Genomic DNA, 9,539 nt, shown 5'->3' with positions numbered 1-9,539 from the left:
GGGAAGGTGATGATGTGGCGTGAGTTGGCAGAGAGAAAACATGATGGAGGAGAGAGAGTGACGGTGTTATAACGGAAGGGGGCCATATGGGTATTTCTCATAAAGTAGGGGGTCGGGCGGGAAGCTAGTCACAAAGTTTGGGGCCATTAGGGAAATAACCCTGAAAATAAAAACTTTAGAATTTCTCTTCAGTGTTGCATTAGAAAAAGTTTTCTAATAGAGTACCTCCAAACATCCAAGTAGGAAATAGACAGGTCCAATTTTCATACGTGACAGCTAGGATTCTTAGAGTTTTGTTTTTGTGGAGTGTTGCATTGGAGATGCTCTTAGGTCCGTGATCGGAGCAAGGCAACAGAAAAAAGTACTTGCGGTGGAACTTGGGAATTTGTAAGGAAGGTAGTGAAGCTTTCAAGAGTAGAGAGAGAGAAAGAGATACCTAGTGGTTCTTACATTGTAAGTCAAATCTGAAACCTAACTCAGAGATGTAAGAGTCAGATTTCAGTCTGTGTCCCTGATCCCAAGTGGGAGAAAAAAGAACACCACCAGAGTCAACAGATAAGATTCATTTGTTAAGGAAAGCTGCAAGTATGAAGATCATCAATCTATTTGAACAGTCATATTCTCTTAACTCTTTGATTGCACAAAAGATACATTTTTCCAGTGAAGCAAATGTCAGGACCCTTATAACATGAACTATATTGACCTAGGAATGTACAAGCTTCGACTGAGTCAGATTCAGAAAATTAACGAAAAGAAGAAAATAAGCACTACCCAAGTCTTAATATGCTTAATCATCACCTAGTGTTCACTGATCTTTTTCAAATGTAGGAACTTAGTACAATTAAAACCATGATTCCATATTCTCACTACATTTCTTGGCCTCACCTGATCATGCTTGTAATGGAAAACTGGTACAAAGCCAATTCTAGGGCATGCTAAATACTCTGAGAAAATTCATTCTGACAACTTCATAAAAGTTCATATCAAGATCTTGAGTTCCTGTTTAACTGTAAACACAAATACATCGGGACTATTTTTTACGACTATCTCAATTGTACACAAAGGCAGGTCTTACGAATTAAGATTCTTCTTCGGCATTATCTCCTGGCAACCCGAAGATGCGAAGGTTTCTGTCCATTGATCCCACTGTTATGTATTTTGCGTCTGGGCCAAACTTCACGGATGTTGCTTTGCCTGCACACCGTCACAGAAAGATATAATGCCAAAAGAGAGGAAACATACAAGTATATATATATATATATATATATATATATATATATATATATATATATGCAGATACCAAATCAGCAGCAATAGTAAACCAAGGGTGTGATTAATATGATTGAAAGAGACCTGTGCCCGATAAATCAGGAAAAGTTTTGATACAATTCCAGTCCGACTTGACATTAGCAACTTGGTATACCCTGCAACAGCACAAGTTCAAACTTATTAACTATTCTTGGGAAAAATAGATGACCTAAGATTATAAATAATAACTAATCGACGAACATCAGGGGATTCGTAGCACAGATCATGATATCCTAACCCGAAGCGGACAGTCGAAATTATGCATTTTTTTGCAACTACGAGTAAACACAATTATAAGGGTCCGCACACATCCTCAAACATACAAGGACCGTACCAATTCTTTGTATACATGATGCTTGCTTTCATATATTGTCAAGAAGTAAATGCACCAACTCTTTACGATAAGATTTGTAATGGTTTCTGATAGAGATAGATGGTGGCAACAACATTAAAGTGTTATCAAAGACGTCAAAAGAAACCAAGGCCCAAATTCTGATTTGGTACATCCTAGATTAAGGGCTCACTTGGGACCTTGAATAACGTTTGTCTAACTCTAATCCAGATCGATTTTTGTGAAACTTCTACAACTTCCTAAATATTAATTAGGGTGGTCAAGTGTAGTCAAAAGTATTTAATTCTTGTAGAGTCCTAGGAGTTTAATCACTTCCTAAGTATTTAAGTGATGCAAACCTACCCTTAAGTGTGGTATCTAAGGTATCTAGGAGTGATTCCTACATTCTCCTAGTGTGTTACTATTACTTATCAATCTTATTATATAAATATTTTGTTGTCTTCGGTCAATCCTCTTTTCCCTTTCTTGTCCTACATCGGTTTCTCACAGAATCAATTTAAGCATTATATGGATTTTTTTCAGAATACCAACCTTGTATCTGAGCCAGCAACAACGAGATAACTTCCACTGTGGTCAAATTCCACTGCAAAACCAATATAAGAACAGCGTAAAGATTGTTTTTCTTTTGTTGAAAGCAGCGTAAAGATTGTAGTAAAGCAAGCTTTTCCACCAATGACCAATTCAGATCCACACCCGTGAACAAAAATTCAATTCAAGCATCTTTTAAACTTATCAGGCTTAAGGATGAGAAAGATAAAATACCTGAATTAGTTGGGGTATCTGAATCATAGGGAGAAATGGTGCGGAAATTCCTCAACTTGCGTAAATCCCACAGCTTAACACCGTCATGAGCGGCAGTCTGGTCAATCGAAAAGAAAATCAGAAGTGAGAACATAACATGTCTTTTCTATTGGAGTTTTCAAGGATAGAGCATGTACCGCCAGGAAGTAGCCATTCTCAGAGAAAGATACAGCAGTTACTGGTCCAACGTTTCCATCGAACTTCGCAACATTTGACTGGAAAAGAGGAAGCAAGATAAATATAGTCCAGAGAAATGCCAAATGTGTTTCGCCAAAACCAATTATGTGTGATATATACACACAAACATTACCTGACTTTTCACATCCCAAATCTTGACAATAGCGTCTGAGGTACCAGTTCCAAGTAGAAGACCATCGGGATGGAAGGCAGCTGATGTAAGTCCATCTCCCCCTGAAGCATCCTGGACCTGAAAACATATCAGCTTACACCATTAGACGGATAGATTTAAATAAATAGATTTGACAGAAAAACAGAGAGACAGAGAGACAGAGATACCTGAGTGAGGCATAATCCTGAAGAAAGATCATAAAAGCACCATGTATTATCAAGTGAAGCAGTAACGAAGTAGTTGTTGGAGGAATGAATTGTAACAGCTTGAACCTAGTATAATTGACAGCGGTGTTATTTCAAAATTTATAAAAAACTGATTCTCAGGACGGAAAAAAATAAATCAATCTAATTTCCAGCTGATTCAAAAAAGTTAACCTCAGCAGTGTGATCCTTTAAGATGTGGCGACAGTCATAGTGTCCATCTTCAGATCCTTGCCATATACGAACCGTCTGCAACAATGAATACACAAGAAAAATAACACATTAAATATAAATTCCACAGAATATTTATAAAGACAACGAATTCCAGTACAATAAATTTTATGATAAAACTTAATACCATGAAAATGAAAATGATCTAGCAAATTATAAGTAATTATTTTGCTAATAATAGCAAAGCACAAAGCATAGTGTTGCAGTTACGAACTGAAGCAGTATAGCAACAGAAATGAATTAATATTTGCTAAAAAAAACACATTAAATATAGGATTGGTATCCAAATCACCACTTAGACACAGGGGAAGGATAAATCGACGTAGCTCTAAAGGAAATTATTCCAGCACCCACATCAGAGACCAGAACTCAGAACGGGATATAGCTTAGAAGCAATATCTGCTACCTTACACGATGAACTACTCGATTGTAGTGTCTAAAAAGAAACATTACCTTATCTGCTGAACCAGTCACAAGAAAATCATCCTTGGGTACAAATTTGACACTAGTAACCTATTACAGAAAATAAGAAAATAAGCTTCATCAATCAAGAAAATGTAACCAAATAGAGGAAAACACAGTATATTTTGTTTAGAACGAACTCTCTTTGAGTGGCCGCTGAGTGTAGATATAATTTGCCCAGATGTTTGGTTGAAAACAATAGCATTTGAGTCAGCTCCGCCAGTTGCAATAAGATCCTGAAAGTCAGAATGCACGCTCATCAGAGGAGCCACATCAATACTAAATAGAAAAATTTCAAGAAAACGGGTGACAACATGGAACACAACTTTATAATAAATAACGTCCAACAACCAAAGAAGACAAAATTAGCTCATGTTGTGGTTTTGCTATGGGCCTGTGGCTGCACATGTGACTTCACAAACGACAAGTATCAAAACAGGGTATAGTAATTATAATTATATGCACATTCACAACACATAATAGCTATATAATGACCAGCGGCCAGCCTTTAACAATCTCTGATAGTTGGCGCGCTTGAATATGTAAACTTGGAATTTGAAAATGATGGTGATGGCTAGTTACAATTTTTGCAAGAAGTTAACACAACAACTGAAAGAACTTGTACCTTGGAAGGATGCAAATCAACAGATAGAATTCCAGGTTTGCTAGTCTTGTGAAGTGGGTGACTAGAGACCTGGGTGTACCTCTCGAGATCCTCAACAGAAGCCAAAGTTGGAGGGATCTACAAACAAATAAGCAAATTTAATCAATACTCATATAGAAGCACAAGAATCTTTCTTAAACTACTTAATTAAACTTGTATACCAAGTTCAACTGGCAACTTTCTTAAAGCATTAAAATAATACCTGACGCTTCTTCCTTTGCTGTGAAAGTAAAGTATTACAGTCAGTAAGCTCTGTGATGATATCGGTTGAGATACCAGGGTGTGATTTCTTCCCACTAGTCACCAATTCTTCATCCTCGGAAGCTGGAAAGAAAATAAAAAAGTAAGACTAAGAATTATAAGTATATTTAACAACTCAACTCCATCACATGCAAAACAAGAACCTCTTTCCCCGTTGCTAAATGTGGAGTCTTCAGCTGTTCCAGCTACTGATGCTGGCCTAGGAACATGCCTTTCTGCCTGAGCCAAGAGGTCCCTTGCTTCATCCCTTTCTTTTTTCAGTCTTGCTATGACACGGCACGCAGCATCATGCTATTATTACGTAACTAAATTTATTAACACAATCAATCTATAAAAAACAAAAGTTTGAACTTAAGCAAGGCCTACTACTTAAGAAGCACAGCTTGAAATATCTAGCATAGTACCTGATAGAGAGCATGACTTAACTCTTGTCTTGCTGTATGTAATTGTTTTTCCAAAGCACAATACGATAACATCAACTGATCCCACTCCTGTATAGGCGAAAATGGACTAACTAAGAGAACTAAAAAAACGAAAACCAGGTTGATCTCCCGACTCCCACCCAATAACATTACTTTAATGCAGAAAGAAACGCCATCGGTTCTGAAAATGGATTAACCTTCGACACTCAACCAGAATAAACTTCTAAACTAGCAAAAGAAACTTAAACATAACTAAATGCTGAAAACATGTAAAAGGGGTAAGAGTTCAGTAAAACATACAATCTGAAACATTCCGAGTAACCCGGGGATGCTAGCCGACTGCAAAGACCTTGGCTTAACCGTCTGGATAACAATTTCAACAAGCATTAAACCACAGTATCCATACAAAGCAATTGAAGTAATAATAGACCTAGATTGTGTGTTCTAACTTTTTTTCTCTTCAATCAAGAACTAATAATAAGAATCAAGAAAGGGTAACCTTAGTTGTTTTCACATAGATTAAATCATCCTTAGTAAGAACCTCGCCAGTAACTGGACATTTCCCAAAATCCTAAACAAGAAACCAACCTAAATTAGGGTTTAAACAAAACAAAGATCAAACAAATCATAAAGAAATTGGGGAAGAAAACATAAGAACCTCTATATGACGTTCTAACAATCGTTTCTCAAAGAGAATACCACTTTTCCTCGAAATAACAGGTTCTTCAGGAACCTCGCCAGATACTGAAGAAAAGAAACACAAATTAACAACATAAACCCTAGATCTAGAAAAAAATGAAATGGATATGAGATATAAAGAGAGAGAAACAACTTACTTCCACAGATCATTGTGGAGACTGATATCTAGGGTTTTTGTGGATTCTTCTTCTTGCTCTGCTCAATTTGATGAAAGAGAGGGCAGATTGAGAGCGAGGGAAAGAGAGTGACTGAGTGGGTTTAAGGTGGGTCTTTTTTTTACTAGCTATATATATTTCATGAAACAACCTCCATATATTCGAACCCGAGACCTCTAGCTAGACGTGGGCCTCGGACTGAGCAGCCCGAACGTCGAACAGGTGCGTGTTCGTGTTGATCAAGTCCAACCGTTATGTATATTAGGTAACAAATATTTGACATAGTTGGGGTTCGAAGTCGGGAATTCTTAGGTGAGAGGCAACATGCCAACAGATATGTTGCTCTGTTGTTATCGTAGCGCCTTTGCCAGAAAGAGACTCTTGGGAGGCACACAGGGAGTGGTTGCACCCTCTCATCCACGATTCTAGGAAGAACCAGGGCCAATACTTGCTACCTGAACGGGTCTGTCCAAGTCCACGAGAGATCACGATCACCTACTATCGTCTCATATGTAAACAACCCATCACAGAATTAGTAATGTTCAGGACATAGGCGAAGACGCCATGACCAAGTGACTGAGCACTTCTTTTTTTGTTAAAGTAGTGACTGAGTACTTAGATTGTTACACGAACAACAAAATAGGTACCCAAACCAATAGACCTCATACCTAAGGAGCAACACAATACCCACATAAACCCAAAGGTTCTTAGCCACAGTTGAACAGTGGATAAAAAGCGATACTCCGTCATTATCCTTAAATTGTTGTATAAGAGCCAACAACTGGTAGCCCAGTTAGTAATGCGTCTACTTTGTAATACAGAGGTCTTAGGTTCGATCTCGCAAATCCAAGTTTATTGAACTTGAGTATAAATAAAGTAGTCAGATGGGCTTCAACCTTTAGTTTTTGTAAGGTTTAAGTATAACGGTTATCGAGCATATTATTTCGTATTGTTGTATCAATGCTTTTGTAATGACTATGGTAGTCAATATAAAAAAAAAAATGTTGTATAATGAACCGTGTAATTTCTTATCCAAATCTAACCCTCAATGCATTTTGGGTAATATTGGTCTTATTCAGGGTTTTGGTATGTGACAGTTTTCCGACATGTAAGTTGACTTTGAGTCCAACTTTAAGTGATTGTTAAACTAATTTATGAATTGTAGATTTCTCTACGGATTAATTGTGGCATGCAACAAGAAAAAAAAATTTGTCGATTTCTCTATATAAGAAAGCTCTTTTGTTGTTTCTAAGGATGGTGACACCATTTTGACCTCTCGTATAAATGGGGTACAGTGTGATCACATAAGTACATTACTGATATTGGACGAAATTTGACCATACTATAATACATTTAATTTATTTTTTTGTAATGTTTAATTGGAAAATTTTACATACATTTGTTATATTTGTGTATGTTTTATGCCTACAAGGTACTAAACCAGACATGGTTAGGGTAATCGCCTTAACAAAGAAGATAGTTCTTCTATTTCTATCTCTTCGATGTCTGGAATTCTTGTAAGAGATAACAAGTCGTATCGCAACAAAACATGAACTTAGAAGAATCTTTAAAAATTTACATACATTTGTTGTATTTCGCGTATATGTTCGCCTACAAGGTACTCGACTGAACGTGGTCAGAGATATCGTCTTAAGGAAAAAAAATAGTTCTACTTTAGTTCGACCGCTTGTATGCTTAGATTTCTTGTCACAAATAACAAGTAATTCTGTAATAGAACATGGACTAAGAAGGATATTTAGATAACAAAAAAGATCTAAGTAATAGAATTTTGCTTTATTGAGGTAAACACAAACTAAAATTTATAAAAGTAATTAATGATGGAAAAAAGTTTAGCTTCATTACTCGAACAGAGAATTAAAAAAGTGTCTATATAGCATTGAACTATTTAAGACTAGAGAATGAATTCTTTAGCAAGACTTGAAGCATTAATTTTTTTTTAATGAACGCATTTTGGGTATAAAAACAAGTAATGAAAAGAGAGATTTTCTTGAAAGAATGCATGTGAGTTAGTAGTAGGTTTTTTGAGTTAAGATTTGGAGTTTTGAGTTAAAAGGAAACAAAGTTAGAACCTATTAGAGTATTGGGTTTAAGCTTTGCTCCCTTGAAAGGTAATACTTCTTTTTAGGTGGAAGCTTGGTCACTAATTCTTTTGTCATATAACCTAATTTGTTAAAAAGAAATTCTTCTAAAGTTGTACCAATTTTCAAAAAGCTTGGAAACATATCTATCATAGGAAATGCAATTTGATAAGGATTCTTGCCCACCTTACCCTAGCCAAATAGTTTAAAGTACAAGCTTTCAAAGAGGAAGAAAATGCTTTAATGCTAGCTTTACCCTCATTGTCTCACTCACAATACCATGTGATAACATTTTAAACAAATACTTTGGATCATGAGTTGTTTTTGAATAATCTCAACGACTTAAAGATTGTGTCATATATCAGTGTTTTATCAGTAAACTTTTTCAACATGGGCGAAAAGACAACATGAATGTTACAAATATCTTATGTGTATGTTATCTTTTACTTTGCACATCATTAATTTGATCTTACTAAAAATGGTAGAGAATCATTGCTATGGATTTTAATCAAATGTATAAAAGCAGGACGACCTTGACGATTTGATGGTAAATCTAAACTATAAATGTCAATGATATAATTTTAAATTTTCTAATTTTAAACTATAATAGCAGGACAGAGTGATTAATCATAATACTTTGAATTAGGGTATTCTTTTTATTTTGAGAATGTCTAAAATAACAAAGATAAAATTAGTCAAAATAAAAATTTAATGAAGTTCAAAATTGAGTTTTTAGGTCTTGGGCTAGGTCATATAAACCCAATTTCAGCCTTTTTCTGGTTGACCGTTTAAGATTATTCGGCTAAATTATTTCTCTCTCTCTACCTAAAACATCTCCGTCCTCACCTGTATAGGGACACCTATATGGTGTATTAGGACATCTTGGTAGATAGACATCTTACACATTGCCCCCTCATTTTTACTTTTACCACTACTAGATCACAATCACGGTTGTTGTCGTGAACATTTACGTCTTTTACCTGTGACCTCACTTTCATTCGTCTTCTTGTCGTCTTTTTTACCATCTTGCCTATACCCTCTCATATTTCCTCCTTCCGTCTGTGTAATTTTCTCCTTTGTCGTTGTCCTTTCTCTTTATGTCGTTGATAAGAAAGAGAAGAGAGGGATAGCGAGGAGGGGAGATTGGCCTAGAGGTCATATGCAAACATTTTAACACAAAGTCATTAAAAATAGTAAGTTTTATGGTCTAACTTGTAAAAGGGTATATCTACTTACTAAAACCACAAATGTCCTAATAATAAAGTTGATGTCCCAATACACCTAGTTTGTCTCTCAATACCAACAACCTTATCCTTTAAGAAGCTCCTAAGTGCCAAATAAGCTTCAGATAACATTACACTTGTCAACTTATGAGTGGTTAACTAATTTACAGTTGTGCTACATAGTCCACGAATTTTACCCGAATATCACCCAATTAGTGACACGTCATGTTCATTTTCTATTTCAAGACATGACACATCAGCACTCGAGCGTTGCTCGGGGAGATTTTCGGGTGGAATATCATTTACCATT

General features: G+C 36.0%; 1 protein-coding gene across 1 annotated transcript; it reads right to left on the bottom strand.

Moving 5' to 3' along the window:
* Positions 1–784: 784 nt before the first annotated feature.
* LOC147555345 (pre-mRNA-processing factor 19-like) lies at positions 785–6,318 on the bottom strand. The gene is made up of 18 exons (XM_086662856.1): positions 5,890–6,318; positions 5,712–5,797; positions 5,553–5,624; positions 5,354–5,416; positions 5,036–5,122; positions 4,775–4,922; positions 4,573–4,694; positions 4,332–4,448; positions 3,847–3,942; positions 3,698–3,757; positions 3,188–3,262; positions 2,978–3,082; positions 2,772–2,888; positions 2,599–2,676; positions 2,423–2,519; positions 2,192–2,243; positions 1,354–1,424; positions 785–1,194 (listed from the first exon to the last, which is right to left on the bottom strand). The coding sequence occupies exons 1-18, from the start codon at positions 5,900–5,902 to the stop codon at positions 1,079–1,081; spliced, it is 1,575 nt and encodes a 524-aa protein (XP_086518982.1). The 5' UTR covers positions 5,903–6,318; the 3' UTR covers positions 785–1,078.
* Positions 6,319–9,539: the final 3,221 nt, after the last annotated feature.

This window comes from Eschscholzia californica, unplaced genomic scaffold (assembly GCF_041429995.1).
Source record: "Eschscholzia californica isolate CP2 unplaced genomic scaffold, dmEscCali1.0.p SCAF_2, whole genome shotgun sequence".
Taxonomy (NCBI): Eukaryota; Viridiplantae; Streptophyta; class Magnoliopsida; order Ranunculales; family Papaveraceae; genus Eschscholzia; species Eschscholzia californica.
This window is presented reverse-complemented; position numbering and strand designations above follow the sequence as displayed.

Coding starts and splice junctions, on each gene's coding strand:
- LOC147555345 (XM_086662856.1), bottom strand. Junction 5,417..5,552: donor TCTATGTGAAAACAACTAAG/GTTACCCTTTCT, acceptor ATTGTTATCCAG/ACGGTTAAGCCAAGGTCTTT. Junction 3,758..3,846: donor TCAGCGGCCACTCAAAGAGA/GTTCGTTCTAAA, acceptor TTTCTGTAATAG/GTTACTAGTGTCAAATTTGT.